At 30.1% G+C, this 26329-nt stretch overlaps 1 protein-coding gene across 6 annotated transcripts in view; it reads right to left on the reverse strand.

Annotated features, from left to right (window-relative positions):
• LOC107452153 (rho guanine nucleotide exchange factor 17) overlaps positions 1-26329 on the reverse strand; it is a 314558-nt gene that overhangs the window by 110962 nt on the left and 177267 nt on the right. For all 6 annotated transcript variants that reach the window (XR_015430560.1, XM_087155432.1, XM_087155433.1 and 3 more), the window contains 2 exons: positions 13941-14053; positions 3204-3313 (listed from right to left, as the gene is read on the reverse strand). Coding sequence is in view for 5 of the 6 variants with exons in the window: in XM_087155432.1 (XP_087011558.1) it covers positions 3204-3313; positions 13941-14053 (223 nt within the window). In the remaining variant the exon portion in view is untranslated. The remainder of the gene's footprint in view (positions 1-3203; positions 3314-13940; positions 14054-26329) is intronic.

The raw sequence follows: 26329 nt of genomic DNA on the forward strand, positions 1-26329 counted from the left end.
TCCACCAATTTGGTAAAACTGTACCCCTACAATGGATTCCCGGGCACTGTGATATTGCAGGAAATGAGAGGGCTGATGTTTTGGCAAAGAGAGGCACAAGAATTCTCCAGACTCTTAGTAGCCCAGTCCCCTTTTCAACTTTAAAAAGTATTGTTAGATCAAAAATCAATGGGGATTTCCATCACCAATTATCAGAAAGGGTAAAAATCAAAATGTGGAGAGCTCTTCGACAGAACACCATTCCAGATTGGCCGCCCCTCGAAGCGGTGGCACAGTTTCAACTATATACCGGACATGACTGCCTAGCCGCGCACCTGTTTCGTTTAGGGCTGGCACCTGATCCTTAGTGTTCTCTGTGCATGAGCCAAGCTGTTTTGGATGGCGACCACATTCTGCGCTGCAAGGCCCTCCGCGAAACGTCGCCTACCGAGCGATATTGGGAAGCAAGAGCGCTCCTGAGGAAATGACTTTTTACCTTCTTGTTTTGTTCCTGTGTTTTTACCTTTTAACATGTCAATTCACCTCTGGAATTTGAAATAAAAAAAAAATAATAATTTTATGCCATAAAATGCAGGAAAATATTTGAGGAAGTAAATTCATCTCACAAACAGAAAACTAGAAAAACTTTTTCAGCTATTAAGTTGTAACTTTTTCTTGATTGTTTATATCGCCATAATGGTTGCGTTACCACAATTCCAAATTATGACAATTATTACCAAGAATGGCAATTTAAAAGAAATCAAACAATAATTTTATTTTTATCTTAAATAAATCTTTATCTAAAGCTACACTTTTATTTTTTTGGAAATAAATGACATATATTTCAAGATTGTACGGAAAAGATGGTTATATTTTAAGATTGTAAGAAAAATATAACTTCTTTTAAGTTTTATTTTTCTCCCAGGCAAATTAAATGAAAATATAACTTTAGAACTATATACTGTGGATTTTATTAAACTATTTCAGAATATAAATAATGTATGATAATTGTAAAATTACAAATGAGTAGAGTAAAATAAGAGATAACTAGAGTTATGACTTTTATAAAACATGTTTTATGAACTAAAAAAATAAATTGGGATTTTGATAAAATTGGATCACATTTCTAAAAATCTAGGAAGACAATTAAAATTAAAAATTAACTTTTGAAAATGATAGAAGTTGTAAAATTTATCAGAAAACTCTTTGTATAAGGAAAACAAATCATCACAAATTTAGCTATTCAAGTATTATTTGTCCCGCAGTGGCCTGATCGTTAAGACACGGTTCCCAGCAGATCACCGAAGTCAAGCATCACTGGCTATGGTCAGTGATGCTTGATGATACGGTGGGTGACCACTTGGATCAGTCTGCGTAGGGACCGAGGGTGTGCGGTATTGGTCCTCGTTAAACTGTTCTACCGTAAAGTGCTCGACTTCGCGTGCAGGTCATCGGGCTACCGAAGCGGGGGTGCCATCCCCTCTGCAGAGGATCAAAATTGTGATGGCATGTCTTCGGATCATTCTCCGGGATGTTTCCCAGACCGTCGCCAATAGCCCATTGTGCAGCTCTAGTGCGACATAAATTAATAACAACAACAACAATCAAGTATTATTTCTCAGTTAAATTTGAAAATTTCTTTCATAAAAATCAGCTGGGAGGAAAATGGATGGTAACAGAATTCGGTAATATAATTTTATTCAGCATTTCTGAATTAATTTTTGGATAAACAAACTAAAAACAATTAAGTAATGTGTAGAATTACATTATAAAGCTACTGTTCTATATTTGACTACTTCACAACAATACAGAAGATTAAGTAAAACTATATCGCCACATTATTCTTCTAGCATAAATTTTTTTCTCTTGCTTATTCTAAAAATAAAAAATAGCACAAGATAATAACAGAAAATATAAAATCTAATATTATCTAGCATCAAAACCACTACAAAATAACATAACAGTTAATGCTAGTTAATATTAATTTGTATAGAATCTAATGTTTCATAATGCAGATAAAACAGCAACTTTTTGTATTGTTCTAACATTCGAAAGTTATGTTAAATAACATTAGATTTTCTGATGTTATCTAACAACAAGTGCTATTGGGTTGTTTCAAACTTAAAAATAGAAATATGTGTTTTTTTAGTAAATTATTTTTGTGTCAACCTTCAATTACTCTAAAATTATAGTTAAAATACTAATTTATAAATTTAAAGGAAGTAATTTATATTTTCTTATTATAAATGTTATTGAAGAAATCTAAAAATAATTTTTTCTAATAATATGTATGGTTATTACAAAAAGTACATGGTCATTTTAAAATAAAAGTTTTAAAAAGACGTACAAAAATTTAAAAGTTAACAAATAAATAAAAATGTATATAGGTAAATCTTGGCAAAAATATAATCTAATTAAAAGGAAAAAATCTTTATAAATATTTAAATATATTAGTTACAAATTTTTATGACTAAGAATTTCAGCAAGCTAATTGTAACTATATTTTAAGCTAAAACTGTAATTATTTAAATTGAAATTGCATTCATTTTTTTACATCAAAGTTTATTTAAACTTTCATTTAATGAACAAGTTACGTTTCTAAAACAAGAATTTTTTTATTTTGTTGATATTTTACTAATCAAAACATTTTTTTTTATTTTTAATTATAATAAAATCACATTAAAATAAAATAAAAATCTCTTCCTTTCAGTACACTTTGCAGCAGGTACAGAGTGAGAGAAATAACTACAAAAACACTCATATGTAGGTTTTGTCCTGGTTCTTTTATTATTGCTAAAGATTGACACATAATGCATTATTTTGCAGAAGCTAAATTGAATATGTGGTATTAGGTTGAACATGATAAATAATTTTTATAAGAGCTAATTAATAAATTTAATAGAATAAACACATTATATAAAAATAACTTTTATTGAAAGAAATGTTTTTCTTTTAAAGGATTACTTTTTGTGCATAAAATAACATATTTTTTAAAAAGTTGCATGTATTTACAAAGAACAAAATTAAAAAACTATCAATAGTGTGAACAAAAAGCACATTTTGCATTTCTTTTTCATTGAACCTGTCTATCAGTATCTATTATTATTTTTTTCCTACGTATAAAATGCAGAATTTACTACTATATATGATTCCTAAATTTGTGTATTAATAGTGAAACATTTTGATACTTATAGAGCAAGATTTTAATTTTATAAATTACTTACGCAGAAGTAACAGCAAGCTCTAAACAAACTAAAGGTAGATCATTGTTTTGTTTTTCAAGCAAATGCTTAGAGATCCCATTTGATAAATCTTTCACAACATCCTCCAACACCTAAACAATATAAATCTTAAAACAATCATGTTAGAAATAGAGAAAGAATGTTACTTGAGTGAGATTAAAAAATTGTTTTTACATAAAGCATACATTAGGAGAACAAACCAATAAGCTGATTACAGTGTTAGTTAAAGGTTCAGAACCAGACATTTTTTCACACAGGGGCATTACTAAAATGAGAAGAATTGATATTAAATCCAGTTTTTTTTCTTTAAAACAATTCACAAAGGAGTTTGATGAACAAATGTTCATATTTAAAAACATTTTATATAACACAGTGCTTGCCCTGGAGGGGGGAGGCGACTGGATTTCGGACCCCTTGAAAAAATGAAATATTCCTATTTTTTTTGGAAATGCTAATAAGGCGGTATTGATTTCGCTTAGTAACTTGATTTGCAAAATTTATAAGAAATTTTAAATATACTTTAATGAGCAAAATATTTCATTTTAAAGAGCCTACAGCTGAGTAAGCTTCATTTTAAAGTGAGCTGAGCTTCATTTTAAAGAGTAGCTGAGTTTACTTCAGAATTTATTGCAAAGAAATTAAAAAAGTAGTTTTGTTAGTCCTTAATTTAATTATTATCAATGAAATATATGACAGGAAACTAGTTTGTTGTTTCCAAAAATATATTTTATTTTTTCTGAACCCTAGCCTGTGGAAACAGTATAGAACATCATTTAAACTAGTGCAACCCAAAAAACTTTATTAACGAGTTTTGTTTTTTACTCAATCAATATTTAAATTCCCTGAAACAAAAATGTTTTGTCATAAATGTTTCACTGAGAGGTGCATTTAAACTTTTAAGAGCTGAAACGTGAAAACAATTTTTAGTAAAAAAAGTATAGACAACAAAACCAATAATCTTTCGAATCAGCAAAAAATATTAAAATGCATACATTGTTATAAGTGTCATGAGATATTAGCAGTTACATAACTACTTTTCATTACATAATCAACTTGAAATTAGCAAAAATCAGTTGATTTGGCTCAACTTTCAGATGATTTAGTTCAACCATCACATTTCTGAAGTTTCAGATGAAAAAAACTTAAAAACTGTTTTCAAATAAAATACAAAATTCAGCTGAGCAGTAGTCATAATCATTGCCAATACATCTATAAGTCTAAGAAAAAGAAGATTCTGTGCAACCAAAAGGATGGTGGGACCCCAACATATTTCATACAAATTGAATTCAAAAGAAATACTCCCTTGTCCCTTCTGGGCACAATGCGTGAGAAAATTCAATAGTTGTAAACTATTGTGCTTTTCCCATTTAAGTTTGACCAAAATGTTTTAATAATTTGATCTGATCAGTTAAACCAGTCTTTTCACTACAGCGCGACAGTCTCGAATTTTTTTTCTTGCATTAAAAAATGATTGACGCGAGAGGTTTGCGCACACTATTAATCAATTTCAAAATGCGCGAATCTCGCGCATTTTGGAAAAAAATTCGTCTTCTGCCATTTTGAATAAAATCCATTTCACTTTTCTTCCTCGATCTTTCATTATTTTCAACATCGGTCCTTCTTATCTAGCTTCTCTATTTACCAGTATTGTTCAAACCGGTGCAAACAGCAAAACACCCCCCCCCCAAAACCACGGAACCCCTTTCAGAACACATTTATCTGCAACCATGTGTTCACTGTGGGTAAGGTTTCTTCATATAAGACGCTTAAATTTTTTGTGCATGAATGTAAGATGCGCAAATATCTTGTTAAGGCAACATCTTCAACTGCGTAACGGACAAATGAATATTAAACAAATGTCGGAAGAAACGGTCAAAACGAAACAAATACGGATATTTTCTACCAAATAAAAAATCAAAGACAGATAAGTATCAAGAGAAATAGGAGAAAATGTATGACTGGTTAGAAAAAGAGGAGATAAATTGCATGATTTAAATGTTCTGTTCAGAAAGAAGAAGAATTTTGGAAGCAGTAAGTTCATTCTTTTTATTGTTAACAACTAAATTTATTACATTTTAACTGTAAATATTTTAAAATAAAATTGCATATCAATTATGTATATAAAATTAAAAATGCAAATAGATAACATTAGATGCAGATATTTATTTATGAGAAAGAAAACCCCCTTCTATCAGGAGTAGAAAAAATAAATTATCATGAAAGCTTAAAACTTTTCTTCAACCCTCTAACTCTCTTTTGCTGACATCACCAACCATTGAGGCTATGAAGGGTGGTTCATTCTAATCAGTTGATATTCAAAGTTATAAGTTGCATGCAGTTCAAGGTCAAATGCTCGTCACTTTAGTGTGACTGTTTTTATTTTATTTCCTTCTCCAGTATTTGTACTTATTGAAATATATTAAATGTGAATCGATTTCTGATTTAATTTCGAAACACCCCGCCCCTTTTCTTCCGTTTTTATACTTCAGCAATTTTGTTGTATTTTGCGTTTAAACTGAATTAATAGATTATAACTATTTTTTTTTCTCATTGTATTCCTGCGATTTGCATTTAACTGAATTATTAGATAAGAGTTCGGTTTTATTCGATTCGTTCTTCTTCCTTTTTCTCCTTCTGCGATTTGGATGTTTTTTTTCATCTTTTTTTGCAATTTTGATTTTTATCTATTCACCTGGTTTTCTAAATAAACAAACAAACAGCTAGTTAAACGGAAGTAACTTCACCCGGTCCGTACGAACTTCCGCTACATCACCATAACCTTCTTATTATTATGTTTTGCATTAGATTTCCAAACATTGTTGGCGTTTTCTCTTATCTTGATAACGTTTGTTGTTTGGAAATTTAAAAATCTGTTTCATTAAATTGAAATGAGCTTTTCCTATTATCACAAGTTGAATGATGATGGCAAGAAAAAATTGTCAATAAAAAATATTATAAAATCTATATTACAGAAAAAATAATATTCAGTTGTCTGATCCTTTTTCTGGAGTTATTTTAAAGTTTAAAATAAGAAATACAATTAAGTTTTTAAAAGACACTGGTCTCTAGCAGCTAAATATTAAGTTAAGATATATTTACCTCGCAGATATACTATTTATTCATGGCATTCTAAAATCATGCACAGCTTAAAACTTGTAACTTTTAGATACGACATTAAAAGAAGTACAAAATGTGGCTTTATTGTCAATCTGTAACAGAAATTTTATTTCCTTCAAAAAATTACGCTTCATAATGAAAATAATTTTTTTTCTTTCTTAAATAAAAGCAATATCTTCAATTCCTGCACTCAAAAAAAAAAAACAAAAAAAAAAACAAGAGATACTTCATTAAATTTTCTTAAAATGCATTTATTTTATTTTTCTTTAGGGAGTTTAATTGTTTATAGCAGGGATGGTCAACACTGGAGCATCTTGTGCACCACTTTCAGTGTAAAAAATCCTGAACATGGCAATTATTAATATAAATTTTATGTCAAGTCAATAAGTGCTACCGTGTTAATGTTGTTCGTTGAATTATTACACGTACAGTAACTTTTTTTTCTAGATCAAATAAAGCTATACGTTAGCAAATATCACAGATGTTATCTTTAAAATCTTGAACTGTTTCTAGTGAAATTTAAACAATGGCTAACATTTAACCAATCACAATTTTTTGCTCATCATTTTTATGTACCGTAATTTCGCGGAGAAACGCCGCCCTGGTATATACGCCGCTCCCTCAAAAATCGACTGACAGAAAAAAACTTTTCACCGGACACGCCGCACCATCGTACACGCCGCGCCGAATTTTTAACAATTAAAGAATTTTGAACTTAACGCAGGTATTGATTAAAGACTTAACACATGCTCTAAATATGCATATGTATATAATTTAAATAGTTAAATAAAAATAAATAAAAGAATATTAAATATTTAAAAAAAAATAGAAACAATCCTAGTATATATAAAAGATTTTAATAATTTTCTAAGTAAAATTAAGTATTTTCTAATTTTAAAGTGAAGTAATCATAAAAACATAAATAAAATAATTAATATATCATAAACCATTAAACTAAGTATGAAATTTTTTAAAAATAAAACGATTTTACTTTTAAATTAACAATCCAAAATCGTGTTTTAGAAATAAACAATAAATCCAAACAAATTTTGTTCAAAGAAAAACTTAAGAATAATTTATTTAGATATCACGTATAAGTATATATTCATATCACTGCACTTAAATATTCCTCAAAATCACAACTCTCTGTATCAGAGCAAATTAGGTTTACTATTTAATTGTATATTTCGGGTTAATCTCCGTCACTTTCGGTTTCGTTTGTCCCGGGATGATTTCAGCTTTTTTGAAGCCATTTATCACAGTTTCTTTTTCTCTTTTAATAGCTGACAGCTTGAACGCGGCGGTATAATTTTCCCTCTTAATGGGAGGCATTTAAAATGGATAACTTAAATACAAGTTATGTTAAAACAAAACGAAAATAGTATAAACGAAAAAAAAATATTAACGAAAGAAAAATATTAATAAAACAAAAACGCATGGGAACTGAAGATAAAACGATAAAAAATAAAAAAAACGTAATAATAATAAGCTGAGGAACATGATCGAAATCAAAATCAGACAGAAATATGAGCAATGAAAAAAAAAAACAATAAAAAGCTCCCTCCCAAGCATTTAAAACAAATTTTTATTTTTAGCAATTCCCCCCCCCCCATATTTTCGCTTCTCAAATCAGGTTTCTTTTTTCAACTGACTCCGCCTAGGAAGGTCTTTCTTTTATCCCTGTCTAAAATTCTCACACACTTTGCTTTTTCTACTGACCCTCAGTGGAAAGTTTGAAATTCTTTTTGAACATTCTAATTGTAAGATTATTGAAGGTCATTCCAAGCTCATCAGCATGCTTTATTTACCAAACATTCACATGTTTTTAACAACCAGCTGAAGAAAAAAGGGGAGTGGAGAGAGGCATCCATGACAAGTGGAAGAGTCATATTTCCTGGAAAGAACGGGGGGGAGCAGCGTTTGTTTTACAGTTACTTTATCACTGGCCCCACCCTGATTTTCTTCATTCATTCCTTTCTGATTTATGCTTCTCCACTCCACGCCCATTTCCTACACTCAACAGCTGTCCATATGGCAGAAGGGAAAGAGAGACTTTGTTCTCTTGTGGATAGTGGTCTCCAGAAAATGATTCCAAGAAAGGATTAGGGAGGGGGAAATTCCAGGTGTGCTGACCATTCTTTGGAGTGACATTAAGCATGAAAAAATAAATAAAAAGTACAATAACAGGTGGAAAAAATGAAGATGAAATTTCCAGTGCGGTTTCTAAAAAGCAAAATTTTTTGAAGAAAAAAAAAAGTAATACTATATAGGCCGCCCCGTTAGATACGCCTTCCTACTAAATTTTCAAGTTTTAAATCAATAACGCCGCGGCATATCTCCGCGAAATTACGGTATTTAAATGAGCAAGAAAATAATAAATAGAAAATTACATTTAATTACTTTTTTTTAAACGAAATAATTTTACAATTACAAATAATAAGGAGAAAACTTACAAGGGTACAAACACTAATGTGATTTCTGTATTGTTTTAATTTTTACTAATTCTTTTATATTTAAAATTTCTTCAAAATATCATTTTTTTTAAAATTTAAATTAAGTTTGTGTGCCACATAAAATGCCCCCTCTGGTTTAAAGTAACTTTATTTTTTATATGTCAAATATAGCACACACGAATCTGAATTATTTAGTGTTACAAGTCATGTTTCTCTATTCAGATATTACCTTAAATTTTACATTACATTATGGGAACATATCAATTTTATTTTAAATTACGCTTGATGAAATCTTGAAATTTAAAGAATAAGAATACTGTATATATTTGATAAAAAATTATTTTTGGAAAAATTTTAAGAAATATATACAGAAAAGTTTGTTTTGTTCAGATTATATATTTTTTTAAACTCAAAATTTCAGCAGAGGGATAGCATGGACCCTTTGTTTCATCACTGAGTAGAAACAAATACAGTCCATGTTAAAAAAAAAAATATAGTGTAGAGCTTTATTCTGTAATAATTCCAGGTAATGTTTGCGTATAGATCTTTATATTGAGTTATTTAGAGACTTTAAAAACAAACACACTCCAAAGAACCTTTATTTCTTTTTTAACTTTTATGTATTCAAAGAACCTTTATTTAACTTTTATGTATTTTTCCTAGAAATGGATTTTTCCTATTAATCAAGAATGATTGAATCAGCCTAAGTAAAAACATTAAAAAAGAAATAAGTTCCGGTTGCTCCGGAAGTTTATGCGGACCATTACATTTGCAAGCGAAAATAAGACCCGCCTGCAGATAAGGTGAATATATATATTATAGTATTTAAAAAAATTTTTTTGTTTAAACTGAGTTAATAATATAAAACTTTTCTTTTATCTATTTTATTATTTTTCTTACCTGATTATTTTTTTCAGTCATCTTTTTTCTCGCATTTTTGCAATTTGGATGTACTTTGTTTTTTGGATATATTTTGCTTTTTAACTGAATTATTATTAAACTAAAATTAGTTTTTTTTTCTGTATTTTTTGCTTCATTGATTTGAATAGATTTTGCACTTCTACTTTTTTTTTGTTTCTTTTGTTTCAAACTTCAGCAATATGAACGCATTTTGCAAATTAACTGAATTATTAGTAGAGAACTGCATATTTCTTTCCTCGATCCGTTTTTGTAATTCAGCGATTTTGTTATATTTTGCTGGATTATTAGTTTAGAGCTAGTTCACCCACCGCTATAATTTTTATACTTACATAATAACATACTTACATCCTGATATGTCCCGCAGTGGACTGATCGTTAAGACACGGTTCCCAGCAGATCACCGAAGTCAAGCATCACTGACTGCGGTCAGTGTGCGGGTGGGTGACCACTTGGATCAGTCTGCGTAGGGACCGAGGGTGTGCGGTATTGGTCCTCGTTAAATTGTGCTACCGTAAAGTGCTCGACTTCGCGCGCAGGTCGTCGGGCTACCGAAGCGGAGGTGCCATCCCCTCCGCAGAGGATCAAAATTGTGATGGCATGTCTTCGGATCATCCTCTGGGATGTTTCCCAAACCGTCTCCAACAGCCCATTGTGCAGCTCTAGTGCGACGTAAATTAACAATAACAACAACAACATCCTAATAAATTAAGGTTTAAGAGAATAAAGTGGAAACTGTGTTTTAGAAGTGAAAATAATATAAATGTGTGTTGATTGTTATATTATATATTTAAAGAGCTGATTAATAATTATATATTTAAAGAGCTTATATTTAAAGAGCTGATTGGGTAAATATAGTATAAAAGTAATCGAATAGGGTAAATATAGTATGACTAGGCATTTAGTAAGAAATGCTTTCACTTTAATTTTAATATAACAAATTCCTTATTAGTTCTAAGCAAACTTGAATAATTCTTATTTTAAGGTAGATAAATCAAAGCAATATTACCCTATACAGGTATAGTCAGTAGGGAAATCACTTTCTTCTTTTTGCTCTGATATGCACTCAAGCATATCCCTTCATCCACTTGTATTGAATATCACTTTGAATTGAAGATGTACAAACATAAATATAACAGCCTTAAAACATTTAAAGATAATTTTTTATTGATTTAAAAAAATTGGAATTTTTACTTAAAAATTGGAATAAGATATTCTGAATTTTTTTTCTTCTTTTCCTAGACGGTAGTACATTTTACAAAACCACTTCTCTACAAAGGCATAAAAATTCCCACAAACATATGCAAGCTTAAAAGCATAAAATTGCCAAAAAGACAAGAAAGTAGCTACGAGAAATGCTGATAAAAAGAATTAGTCCTTTATAATAAGTTGTTTAAAATCAACTCTATTTTTAGCTGTTAATGAATTATCAAACTTCCTGATTGACTATTTACAGCAATTTGTTAAAGTTGAAGGCTGTGAAAACTGTGCTGGAAGACCTAGCGCGAAGTATGAACATGGAAATAACTTCAACGAACTTCACTATTCTATAGCAGAAATAATTGAAAAGTCTATGCTGGAAGATGTAAAAGATAGGAAAGTGTGTGCACAATGCTTACTATTTACTTAGTGATTCCAAATAGTTCAGCATCTGTTGCAAGGTCATTTAGCACCCGAAATCGAATTAAGACAAAATATCGTAACAGATTGACTGATAAGCATTTGAGCAACCTAATGAGAATAGCTGATGAAAAAGTAGATATAGAACATTTTTCATATGATGATGCAGCAAAAATATTCAATGCTTTAAAAATTAGAAGATGTTAAAAATGCATTATAATTAAAAAAAATATTTTTTTTCGAAGTCTATTCATGTTTTTTTAACTTTTTGAAATCTCACCATGTTTTTGAGAAAGGGTGAGAAATTCTCTCCCATTTTTTTTCTGTAACGAAAACACTGGTTAAGCTATTTCCCAGAGGGTCCTAAATTCCAAGAAACACAATGACAACGCCTCAATTTCCTTTCCCATACTCTTTGAAAAGGCATTAATTACCTTAGCATTGGCCAAAACAAACAAGTAATAAAAAATTTGAATAGCAAGAAAAGAAGGAAGAACTACAAAATTTATTGCTGCGATTTTCACCGATTTTAACTAAATTTTATTAAAGATTATAAAATCTGTTACCTTCAAAGTTTTTAAAAATACATTGGGGGAGAAGGATAATTTATTCATTTAAATTTATTAATTTTTTCTGTTTAAAATTAAAATATGAAATAAAAATTAATAATAGCCATTAAAATGTTAAACACCAATAAATATTATTGCCACAATAGTAACTATGCTTTTGTTTCATACTTGATCATTGCGAAGTTGAAGTATCATTTTTTGTAGAAGTATTTTTCCTTTTCTTCTTCCAGTTTTAGGGTGGTTTAATTTCAAATATTTTGAAAGTAGGACCCCGGTTTGTACAGTGTGCAAAATAAAACGGACCACTCTGCATGTTTGAACTAGTAAGAGAGACGGAATAACATGCCATCTGAATCAAAAGCATCAAGGTCAACTACATTCTATTTTCCTTCCCCCTAAAAGCTGATGACTAGAGTATGCACAGTCTGGTTACTTATTTCGTCGCACCTCATAACATATAAGAGAATATTCTGTAAATAGGAATAAAACTCCTAAAAAAAACATTTTAAATGTTTAATTTAATTTTTGTTACCCACTTTCTAGCATAAAATTGAGATCCTGAAATAAAACATTTTCCTAGGTAAAGAAAAATTATATTGCGAACCAGACTTGAATGATTGCTTTTCGTACATAAAAGTTAGAAAAAGTTACCTTAAAATTCTTACATATAAAGTGATAATCAGACCAATTATGTAAAATGGATCTGAGACATGGACTTGAACTAAAAGTGAATCTGATCTTTTAAGAATATGGCAGAAGAAAATTTTACAAAAAATTTTAATTACATTATCATATTAAAATTTTAATTACATTAGAAGAGCAGAACAAATAAAGGAATTTATGATAAATATAAGGAAACAGACATAATAAAAAAGAATCCAATGTTTGGACACATCCTAAGAAAGGACTCAGAAAGAAATGTCATAAGATTATTAGATGGAAGTCAAGATCTAGAGAAAGATCTACAGCTAGATGGAAGGAACAAAGCTAAGAAGACCTTAAATAGCTCACAATTGCCAACTATAAGAAAAAGGCGATCAAAGGAAAAGAATGGCCCCAAAACTTAAAGGAGGCAATGACTCTACAAGAGCTATCGCAGTAAGATTCTGAAGATGTCATTTTAAGTCTCAATGAAAAGAACATAAACAATGAAAGAACAATACATTCCTCCCAGCATAGAAGAAATAAAATAACGGATATTTTACTTGTGACATTTTTTAGGCTATGAGTAAAGCTTTTATATATTACGCACAGTGCCGGATTACCCATTAGACCGGACTAGGCCTTGGCCTGGGGCCTCCAGTGATTAAAGGCCCCCTTAAATTGGATTTTTTGAAAATAAATTTTAAAAAATTAAGAAAAACAATGATTTTTAAAAAATAAATAAATTTCAAATATATATTAATAAAATACGCTTTTTTTTTCAAATATTGTTTTCTGAAATGAAAAGATATATAAATACTTTTATATTTGAATAAGTAAAAAATATATAGAAAAAAAAATTAATGTAAGGGTCCAAAAAATATGATTGGCCTAGGGCCCCGTGTACGCTTAGTCAAGTCAAAATGAGAAATTCAAAACTGGAAATTACATACGCACTTAAATTTAGTGAAGTAAAAAATATGTATATAAATCTTCATCTAAAGAAGATTTTTTTAAACCATTATTTTTAATTACTTTAACTATTACCAGTCAGCATACTGCAGTACTAGCAATAGCACCATCTGTTGAAGAATAAGAGAAGTATTTTCAACATCAGCGGATATTTTATCGCCAAAAAACTATTTTTTAAATTTCTTCAGCAAATACGGAGAAATTTGAGAATATATGGGTAAACAGGAGATAGTCGTAAAATACAGGAGTCTTCGTTAAAAAATAGGAGACTAGGCAAGTATGTATATAATTAAGAAAAAAAGTCAAGAAATATACAAATAACTGAGCTTTAAAACAAGGTGGATGGTAATACATTTATATAGCAAATACTTTTTGTGAGAAAAATCATTAATTAAAAAAAAATTCTTTTAAAAGACAATTTTTCTAACCTGGTGTGGTGTATTCAGTTTGCTAATTAAATCACTTATTTCCTTTAGCACAATGATATCCTCCTCCAAATTTTTAATGTCTTTCAAAGTCCTCCTTAAATTAATATTAGTACCTAAAAAGGATTAAAACATCAGTACTTAATTTTTAAGACATTTTAAACGATTTTAAATTACAATATGAACTTTAAAATAAATAATTAATCTTTCGTTTGGAAAAGCACTCTTGAAAAAAAACAGCACTCATTATTTAGAATGTACCATTCAGAGCTGCAAAAAATTGAGGTATTTTTTAAAAGTTACATGTTTAATATTTTAGACTTGCAACAAAAAAAAATTTCTTAATTTCTTTAGACCGTTTTTGAATATGTTCCTATGGATAATACTCGAAACGCTTTTTAAAGTAATGTAAAATGTAAAAAAAAAAAATAAAAAAATTTAGTTGCACATATTTTAAGAGGCAGTTCATTCATTAGGGTGCCTAAGATGTAAGGAATGATCTATAAGTCAATTTAAGTCTTCTTGAATCATTGGATCAAAATTTTCCTCAATATTTCTTTAAAATATAAAAAATGGAAAATTTCTGTTTTGCGTGTATGTCCTTTTTGAGCCTCGATGGCTCAGTGGTTAAGACATTGAACTGTCAATGTGAAGGTCAGGGTTCCAGTCCCCAAAGGCTTGCTTGAAACCTGCCCAGTTTCAGATATGTGGGTACTTGTCAAGAAAGTTAAGGTGGTCTGTGCTATCCCTATTGCAATATGCACACTGTTTGTCACAAAATTGTGGAGCCTTAACCTCCATGACCCTCTAAGTGAAAATACTTTTTGTTTATGCCCTTTTAATGGCTTTCAAAAGTTAATTTCTTCTTATGTTTCAATACAAAATAATTTTCATAATAATAATATCAGTAAGTAAAGGTGCTATTCTTCTGATAATGAAGTAGATATTATTTCAAAAGTCGAAATGTCTCAACGAATATTATTTTATCTTATGTAACATTAGCAGAATATTAGTCAATTGTATTCAGAGGCTACCGTAATTAAGCATGCTGATATTATATTGCATGAATCTAAAGCAAAAGTGTGACCTCAGTATTGTTGAACCAAATTTTCTTTTAATATTTTATTTCATTTTTTTTCACATTTTTTTTTTAACAGATTGGTTAGGGCAGTGGCTCCCAACCAATTTCGACCAATTTCCTATTTTTCATCAATATTAGAAGCTTATTGTCTTTATCAGAAATTCAAAGCACATTTATATCATATTCAGATTTTGATTACTCAAAAGACGTTTCAAAAATAAAAAAACAAAAACATAGAAAATTATGTTATACCAATGTCTTCATAGTTTTTTTACACTAACAAATTATTTAAAGAAACTAATACTTTAACTATTAGGAAAAAGTATTAACTTAGTATCATTTGTATAAATATTCAACTACTACATAAAATTTGTGGTCAACTGCCTGAATAAAATTGGTCGTTAAATTGATATAATTTTTAAAGAGAGCAACACATCACAACTTTGTCAGTTTTGCAGTATGATCTTTAAGGGACTCTTTTTCTTCAATGTTCTTTTTTCCACAATTCTTTGTCACAGTGTTAATTTTGTGTTCTAAATATAATATTTTACAAATTTTTTCTAATGGGGAACCTCATGAAAGTGGATCAGTTATAATTTTAAATGAAAAAAACATAAAATTTAAGTGAAATTGGTGGCATAGTTCTTCAAAAATCAAGTTTTAAATATAAGACTTTTCAAAATTTGTTAATTATGAAACTATTTGATTTATTTAGTTCAAATTTCGTATTTTGTTATTTAAAATTGCATACTCAAAAATGGTGTAAAAATTTATACAAGTAACAACTAAGAAACTTTTTGATTATTAGTAAATAAAATAATAATTATAAAAGTTGTTTGTAAATGAAATTATCTTCGAATTAATGAATTTTATAACTGTGTACAAAAATCTTTTGATTCGTTTAAATATTTCTCGAGATTTAACCCAGATTTTAAATACATATAGTGACAAACTATGGATCACCAATGCTTATCTAAAGTGACCACATGTCCCAATTTTGGCGGGACAGTCTTGCTTTTTGGTGAACTGTCCCACGTCCCGTCGATTTTTAAAAATGTCCCGCTTTTTAGAAAATATCTGCATTTCTTAAATCATTTTGATGAGAATTGTGGGTGGTAATTCTTAAATCTCTCTTTTGTAAATCGCAATACGTGATTTGCAAACTACTAGAATGAGAATTGTGAGGCATGATTCTCAAATTACTTAAATATGTATCACGTTATATGATTCAGAAATAACTTTAATTGAAATCATGACGTGTGATTTATAAAATACCTTAATATGAATTCTGATGAGTAATTTGCAAATCACTTTAAAGTAATATTCAATATGTAATTCATTAATCACTTTCAGTTAAACCGCAATTCGTAGAATATTTTATATGAATTCTGATCCGTAAATCAAGAATCAGTTTAATGTGAATCACGATGTTTATTCATAATCAATGAAACCAGTAGAACTAAGTTTAATTTATTAGTAGTAAAAACTAAATGTAAAAATTTGATTATAAGTAATAAAAAATTAATTATCCTTTTTACATAAATTAAAAGAACAAATAGGATAACAATATTAACCTGTCGTAATAATGAAGTTAACACATTGAGCATATTTCTTAATCAATTAAACACTATATATCATTCGAAAACTATGACTGAAAAACCTAAAATTTGCTAGAAATTTCAGCTTTCAAAACATCAGAGAGATGAACAATAATCTGGTCTGAAAAATCTAAGAGAGAAAAGTTTTGCATCTTCTTTAACCCCTTTTCACTTCAAGCATTAAAAATTGCAATCAGAATTTCAATAATTTTCCTTTGAATTTATTTATTATTTTCTTACTACTTTTTTGTAAGAAAAATTAGTAGTATTTTAATTCCTGAAAAATCAAGTACTTTTCAAGTACCCCATGTCAGAATTCAAGGACTTTTCAGGACCCTTATTTTTTTCAACCAAATTCAAGGACTTCCAAGGTTTTTCAAGTGGGAACCCTGTCATAATAAAAAAAATATAGAAATAGTACATGCATCAAAATTGTGAAGTTAATACCCACCTGAGAGGTTCAAATTATCTCATAAATAATAATTAATGTTATCATTTAAATATTAATTTGGTTTTATAATATAAATAGATTTAATTTAAAACTTATTTTAACTTTTAAGTACACTGTATATAAATTTTATAATTTTTCATTAATGCTTTAATAATTTTTTATTGTTATTTGAAAAATTTAATTAACTTTTAAAAATAATGACAAACGTTAACAATATTGAAGTTTTCAACTTCAGATTACAACTTGTTCTTATAACAGAATATGACAACAATGTTTCAAATTTTTATAAGTCATATTTTTGAATTTTCACATTTTTAAAGCATACATATACCTGCCAACTTGTACAATCGTTGCGAAAGATTTTACAAAGTGGTAGTAAAATGACAACTAAGTTTGAAAGAATTTTCTAAAATAAAAAAACATTAAGACATCTATAAGCATATTTAGCCAACAAATAGATATTTTCTGAATACTATTTTAAATTATTGATTGATCTTGGTAGTTTAAAAAAGTTTTTATTTTTGAAACTTTAAACTTCAAGATTTAATACGCTAAATCGCTAATGTTGTTACCATGGAGAAAATTATTTCTCAACAGCGGCACAAGTTAGCTGTGAGCAAATATAAAACTTTTCCATTTTAAACTAAAAGTTTATTTTAAATGTGTTATAATAAAAAATATTTCTTGATGAAAAACTTTTATTAGGCAATTCAAACAAATGACTTAGAACTGAAAAACAAGAAGTAATTAAAACTAATAAGAACTTCAATTAAACAGCAAAACTACTGTGTCATTATTTCCTCTCTACTTCATTTAATTTTTATCGTTTGCTACAAAAGTGTGTATTTTACATTCTATGTTATTCTATATATTACCTGTATGTTATTATTAAAATTTTTTCGTTCTTTCATAATACTTGTGCTTCTTACATAGAGAAAGTTATGTGGTTATGTATTGTTTAAATACTAATGAACATGATCCAACATCGATGAACATGATCTAACATCGCAACGAACACATTTAATGACAACCTGACGAGATACAGAAACTAACATAAACAGTTAATACAAAGTTACAGTTAACCTAGCTGATGCCACATCTCCCTCCTGTAAAGATTTAGTCTATTAGGAGCTCTCACCGTTCTTCCAGGGCAAGTCACAACAGTTTATGGAGATATATCTGTCTTCTGAGTTAAGACAATAGGATCTGGATCTATTATTTCTGGTAAGCTCCTTCTGTTATCTCTTTTACAAAGAGCTTCCTCTAAATCATCGTTCAGAGGTGGAATCTGTAGTTTAGATCCTGGGATCAAATGTTTCTTATTCTGTTGAAGCACTTGTTTGCCTTCTTTAACAAAGTAAGACCTTGGTCATTCAGCTTTTCTCTGTACAGTTCCAACAGCCTTCCTATCAGTTATCCATACCTTTTCACCCGAATGTATTGGTTTCAATTCATAAGCATTGTGCCTCCAACCATAATCCTTTTTCTGTCTTTCAATTCTTTTCTCTTCTTTTTCTTCTAATATCTCCTTCTCAATCAGCTTTGGTTGAAGTAGTGAAATTGCTAAAGGTAAGGCTGATTGTCGTCGACGCCCCATCAACAATTCAACAGGACTGTAGCCATTCTTTAAAGGTGTCGTCCAAAAACTCAATAAAGTCAAGTAAGGATCAAAAGTCAAGGCTTTTTGAATATTAATTTAATTATCTTCACTGCTGCTTCAACAAAACCGTTGTTTTCAGGATACCTTGAACTTGAAGTAATGTGTTTAAAAGTTTTGAAATTCAGCTGTTCTAGTAACTTCAAACTGTGGTCCAATATCTGACCTTACAACATCTGGAATTCCATGTCTGGAAAAATTGATTTGCTGTGTAAAATTAATTTTTTTTAATGTTAATCTATCCAGCTTTGCCACTTCTGGATAATGTGAGTAAAAATCTGTAACTAATAAATACCATTCTGCATGGAGTTTAAATAAGTCCATAGCTACAATTTCCCATGGTCTCTAAGCAAAACTAGTTGGTTTCAAAGGTTCAGAACAGTTTTTAGTTTCTTGTATACATGAAGGACAGTCCCGAATTAATTCCTCCATTTGTTTACTGATGCCAAGCCAGTATACTGCAGAATTCACTAAAGCTTGACATTTATTAATTTCCATATGTCCTACATGGATTTTGCCCAATATTTCTTGTAGCCTATTTGGAGCAATTATTCAGTTTCCTCTCATTAACAAGTCATTCTATTTGGAGATTTTATATCTTAGAGGCTAAAAGGGTAAACAGGATCGTAACACCTGGTTTTTCCCCGGCCAACCACGAGAAGCGTAATTGATCAACATATTACACGTTGAGTCAGTCTCTTGTTCTAGTTTTATCTGGGAAAGTCTCCCTGAAGACATCGGTACAGATTCTAAGACTTGATTGATAAAAGCTTCAACTTTCTCTTCCAATTCTAGATTTGGAGCTTCTCGTTGATGTGGTGCTCTAGATAGTGCATCTGCTACACAAAGATTTTTTCCAGGAGTGCGGAATACATCAAAAGAATATCTCATGAGCCTCATTTTGAGACGTTGTAGGCGAGATGTTAAATCATCCAAAGATTTTCTATTCTAGTAAGTATTGAGACAAGAGGTTTATGATCTGTCTCCAAAAGAAACTTGGTACCCATTAGATAATTGAAAATTTTTTCGCGTGCCTATGTAAGTGCAAGGGCTTCTTTTTCTATCTGAGTGTAAAGTTGTTCAGCAGGAGTTAGAGTTCTGGATGCATAAGCTACCACCTTGATTGTAGAATCATGTTTCTGACACAGTGTGGCTCCTAATCCATAAGAAGAAGCATCGCTGTAACAACTGATTGCTTGTTTAGGTCAAAAATGGTAAGTATAGGTACAGATAACAACATGTCTTTAATCTTCTTTAGTGCACTTTTCTGTGGATAGTTCCAAAAAATTTATTCTTTGTGGATTACATGGAAGTCAAACGTGCCATAATATCTGAAAATCGTGGAACAAATCTTGCTAAATAATTTGCCATTCCAAGTATTCTGTATGACTTTTACTTTGTCCTGATCTGGATGTATTCCAGATTCATTAATGACATGATCAAGATATTTTATAGATTTAACAGAGAAACAACACTTTTGTTAATTAACAGTGATTCCTGTTTCTTTCAGACAGATTAAAATAGATGTAAGACGTTCATCATGCTCTTTTTTATTTGAACCCCAGACGAGTATATCATCCTTGTGATGTATAATACCACAAAGAGCTTCTAGAGCATGCGACATTCTATGTTGAAAATGTTCTGGAGCAGAAGATATTCCGAAAGGTAAACGCAAGAAATGAAATCTGCCAAAGGGTGTGATGAATGTTGTGAGATACGAAGACTCTTTATCAAGAGGTATTTGCCAAAAAGCAGAATTTGCATCTAATTTTGAAAAGATCTTCACTGCAGCCAAAAGTGATAAATTGTATTCTGTTGTTGGCAATGGGTGCCATTCTCTTTTGATGCTTCTGTTGAGTGTCGTCAGGTGAACACATTCGCACAGTTCCATCATTTTTTTGTACTACCACCACAGAACACCAATCAGTAGGGTTTTTTACCTTCTGAATAACATTTCATTCTTGCATTCTCTGTATTTATAGTTTAGTTTTCACCAGAAGTGGTATCGGAATTCTATGTGGAGAAGTTAGGGCATATGGCTTAACATCACTATTAAGTTCAACATGGTAACTTCTTTTCAGTAAGCCAAGTCCTTGAAATAACAAAGGAAATTCATGAAAAGGATTCAAACTTGTAATGTTTAGCACAAACTGAGATTGGATATTGGGACTAAGTCCAAAGAATTTTAAGACAGGTTTTCCTAATAAACATGCTTGAAGCCCTTCCTCTTCTGTTTTTTTTTTATTAGTCCTGAAGTAGTTCGGAAACATGGAAATCTTTGTTTCAATTTAGGCCAGTGGTCACCAAAGTGGTCTATATAGACCCCCAGGGGTCTATTTAACATAAGCTGGGGGTCGATCTGAGCCAGGGGGACAATCCGAACCGGAAGGGTCGATTGGTCAAAGGATTATCAGTATTTTTCAGATATGTGACAATTAGAAATAAAAGAAGACTTGGAAATATATACAGGTAATCTTCAAAAATTGAGCGACGATTTTAAACTGCGTTTTGTTGATTTGGAAAACATTAACATCCCTGATTGTATTATTGTGCCATTTTCTGCTCAAATTAAAAACGTGGACATAAACCTGCAAGATGAGCTTGCTGAATTATTATGGGGATTTGAAGCAAAGACGCTTTTTAAAAATTTAACAATAAGAAAATTATGGACAAATATAAATATAATGCAAAAATATGTAAGACTTTACGAAATAGCTCAGCCATTTATGATAGCGTTTCTAAGTTCCTATATGGTTGAAGCCGGTTTCAGTCACGTAAATTCGATCTTAACTAAGAACAGAAATAAATTAAATGTGGAGTTTCGAGGGGATTTAAGATTAAAATTGACCAATTTTGAACCCAATATAACGAACCTTGCAAAAAAAACACCAGGCACGTCCATGTCATTGATTAAGAAGCAATAAATCCGTAGTTACTTTACTTATTATTTTTACTTACTTATAATTACTTATTATTTCATAAATATTAAGGTATTCATATTTCAACATTAATATATTTTTCATAAAACTATTGTTACACTATGTACTATTACCTTAATAAATGTTCAAAATCATAAAATAAATGTACAAACACAGTATCTAATAGAGTTTTATTTTAATTAACAGAAAATTACTTTTATGGGGGTCAATGGAGATTTCGAAAAATTATGTAGGGGTCGATGATCAAAAAAGTTTGGCAACCCCTGATTTAGGCCATTCCGTCGGAATCGAAAACCGAAATGATTCTGGCTGCATTATATGATATGCAGAAGCTGATGTCATGATGATGTAATTTCAGAATATCGAATGATAGTCAAAACTTACTTCGTTAATTTTTGTTTTCTTTTACCGCTGCCACCATGTGTGGCTATGTACGAGGGTTGCTATTTATATTTCTGGCCTAATAATGAAAAAACAAATATGTAGGATCGAAATTGGTTTTATTGTTTTTCAAAATATTCTCCATGATGATCAATACACTTTTGCATGCGCTTGAACCAATTTTTCACTTTTTCAATTTTTCAAAGCACTTTTTCCAGTCCTATTGAGGTAACTCCAAAACATGCGTTTTGAATGCATCAACCGCTTCTTCGGGGGTCGAAAATCGTTGTCCACGTAATTTATTTTTGATGTGTGGGAATAAGAAGAAGACATTGGGTGCCAAATCAGGGATGTACGGTGGATGACCCATCAGTTCGATCTTTCGCTCCGTCAGAAGAGCCTTTGTTTGAGTCGATGTGTGAGAGCTCGCATTGTCATGATGAAGAATGATTCGCCTGTTCTGCTTTTTTCGAATTTCTCCGATGACTTCTGGCAAACAAATGGTCGTGTACCATTCAGAATTGACGTCCTGCGTTGCTCTAACGCCACTGTTGCCACATGACCGTTAATGCCGAAGAAGCAGGCAATAATTTGTTTCGATGTGCTTCTTCCTCAAACAATTTTTGTTGGTTTTGCCTCGTATTGGAAAACCCATACAGTTGATTGCTGTTTTGTTTCCGGCTCATATGCATAGATCCATGATTCGTCACCTGTGTAGATGTTATACACAGCCTTTGATGTACCTTGAGCGTATTTTTCCAACATTTCCTCGCGACATCGACACGAGCCTTTTTTTGAGCGTTTGTCAGATTATGCGGGATCCAACGCGAAAAAAAAAATTTTACGCTCAAATGTTCATGCAATATTTTATTGATGCTAGTCATACTAATGTCCAAAGACGCCTCTATCTCACGGTATGTCACATGACGATCTTGCTTTATCAGTTCACGCACAGCATCTATCTTTTCTGGCACTACAACGGATTTTGGACGACCTGCACGGGATTTGTCCTGGATCGAACATCGACCACGATTAAATTCGTTATACCAATTTTTTACAGTGCTGTAGGATGGCGCTTTATCGCTGAATAAAGAATTAAGTTCATCGAAGCACTCTTGTCTTGACAATCCACGTCGAAAGTTATGAAAATGTGAAATGAAAGTATGGAATGTGAAATGAAAGTATGGAAATGAAATGTGAAATGAAAGTATGGAATGGCACAAAAATGTTCACGATTCAATTCCATTTTTTGAAAGAGAAGAACTTTTCAATTTACTGTCAACAACACAAATGAAGCTATAATGGTAAATCGTCTGCTGAATCTATGTTTAAAAATATCAAACTTTCGATTAAAATCGTCAGTGGTCGCCTAGCAACACTTACTGTTGCCAAGGCCAGAAATATAAATAGCAACCCTCGTATTACTTAAATACTAATTAAATAGATGAGCTAAATAGATGATAATTAAATAGATGATAGATGCTAATTAAATAGATGATAGATGAAAATAAATTGCAAATTTTTAAATTTTTTAGATAGTGATTCATATTTAGGGGAGGGAGACTGTAATATAAAAAGTGTGACCAAATCTTTTTATATTATTTCGTAATTCATCATTCAGAACAAAGCATATTCACGTAATTAATAATTCACATCCTGTTTTAAAAATAGATTAAAAAATGCAGAACTAACGATAAAAAGTTTTTTCCATAAGGAAATAAAAAATCTCATAAAGAAACCTCTAACACATTATTTGGACATATTATAATTGTTAAATTATCCATTATAGCACATGTGATCATGACGATTAAATTTTTCTCTTAAAATTCTCTAATATACAAAATGAAGTGTATTAATTTTTGTATGAACTTGGCTTTCCTGCACTCTGTTTAAAATAAGCAAATAAAGAGGGCCTTCTTTTCACCTGTATGCTTGTTTTATGTCTATGCTTGGCCACTCTATTATATACATTTTCTTGTCATTATTCGAAATTTTAAGTTAACTCCTATTCATTGTTTTCCAGTATATGTCAGTTGCAAAAAATAATCAATGCAAGTTTTACTGAAGTAGGTAAAAAGTCTGTCTACTTGCGTATCAAATATGCCAGGAAACTTTTGTAAGTTGACAGCTTGCAATGTATTGCTTTAGTGGTTAACTTATAGAAAAAAATTAGCCTTTTTTTTATGATTTCTTAAATCCTGTTATTCTTATATGCACGCAGTTATTCAAACATGTCTGATTGAATATAAATGCAATTAAATTTTTCTAATATGATTTTAAAATTTTATTTAGAAAACACCTTATATACATGAAAGAAATGAAAATAAATTAAATAATGTATAGTAATTTCCGGTGGACACACCGCACCGACGTATAGGCTACACTCGGCAAAAACATAGCTAAAAATTTTAATTTTCATCTTATAGGCCGCACTGCCGTAAAGGCTGCACTTTCGTTTTTTTCCATCGATCATCGATTTATGTCAAGTATCACAAGCATGAAAATACGCTTAAAAAATAATAATCTTTAAAATATAAGCTCTATACTTAGAAAATAGTTATTGATAAATCTTTTTTTTATATATACTTTTATTAAAAAAAGAAAGAATTGAGAATGATACATACTTACAGTAGAAACATGTATAACCAATCAAAATTGTAAGTTGAGAATGTATACAAGATGAAAAATAAACTGATCACAAAGTAAAAATAAATCACCATTTTTTTTATTTACTTTTCAAATATTTCTGATCATATATTTATTCAAAAACATTGAAATCAGATTCTTCACTGTCAGAACAAAACAAACGTTGTAAATCATCTTCTAGTTCATTTTCTATGACATCTTCATCATCGGACATCAAGGAAGGAACATATTTCCCACAAAAGTGCGTAGTGGTAAGATAAAAGAAAGAGAAGGAAATGTATGAATGGAATTCTGTAGAACAAGTAGGGGAGACAAACTAAAGAATGTGAAGAAAGTCAGTGCAATATGTTAAAATACATAAGGCCCCTCTTCCCATGCTAGATCACCTTATTCCAGGTGCAACCAGAAAGAATAACTATTTCATTCACTAGTAACAATAGTAATGGTCAAATATAACCCCTTCAAAATATAGATTCTTCAGTGACCTTCAACCTTCAAGAAAGAAAATGAATAGTTAAAAAGAAAATGAATTGCTAAAAAGAAAATTAATGATCATGGCAGTCATAGGAGGGACAGACGGATTCTATGATGTTGAAAATATTTATGGCATCCACAGCCCAACATAAATTTAGTGTGTGTAATAATAAAAATAAAAGACTTCCCTCTCCTCCTCAGAAGGGAGAGATAAAATGCTTCATTCTTTCTCCCTTCAACCCCCTGCTATCATTAGCACAATGACCTGTGTGAGAAAGGGTTGGAAATGACAGCAGAACATACTGAAAATTAAACAAATTGTTCTTTTGATCACTAGTAGACAGGTGATTTTAATTTTTTCTTTGTTTTTCGTTTTGTTTCTAAAATTTGATTTATTACGAAACTGTTCTTTTAGCTGGGTTTGTTCTAGCTTCATAAAAAAGGCGAGATGATAAATTCTGAAAAGAACACGTTTCCTTATAATTAAAAAATCCTGGTTCTAAAGAAGGATATCCAATTTTGAAAATAAAGTTCTTGTTGTTTATCATTCAAAATTTAAAATCTTTTCTAACCAAAGCAGTTAAACATAGAAAAAAAAATAGTTTTAAAACTACTTCATAAGAGAATTTGTTAAAAAAAGAAAGAAAGAAACTATGATTGCACTTAATTCCCAAAGGAAACATTTCAAATAAGACAAAATCTTTCATCTCCAAATCTTAAGCTTTAATTATGTATAATAAAATCTATATATGAGTGATAAATAAGAGCATAGATAATGAAAAATAATAAAGTATTGAATAAGTTTATTTTTGATTTTTAGATGATGTAGAAAATGCTGAAGTAAACACTACGAAATTTTTTTTACTGAAATTGATTAAAAGAAAAGACGATGTAAAATATAAAAGAAAAAGAATACTTACTTTCAAGAAAAAATAAAATAAATTATGACTTTCAATGGTGAATGTATTTAGTTTCAGAGAGAGAAGCAAATGTTCCAATTGAAATATATTAATAGTTCGAAGTCTAGTTCCATTTTATTTTTGGTATTTTCTATAAACTCAGAAGTGGAGTTTGTTCAGAAGAATATCGTTTTTTTTCTTTCTATTTTTAGTTTTTTTTTCTTTTTTTCAAGTTTAATATTTTTTAAATTTTTTTCTTCTTTCTT

Source organism: Parasteatoda tepidariorum, chromosome 11 (genome assembly GCF_982258835.1).
Source record: "Parasteatoda tepidariorum strain Cologne lab strain chromosome 11, Ptep-v5.0, whole genome shotgun sequence".
NCBI lineage: Eukaryota > Metazoa > Arthropoda > Arachnida > Araneae > Theridiidae > Parasteatoda > Parasteatoda tepidariorum.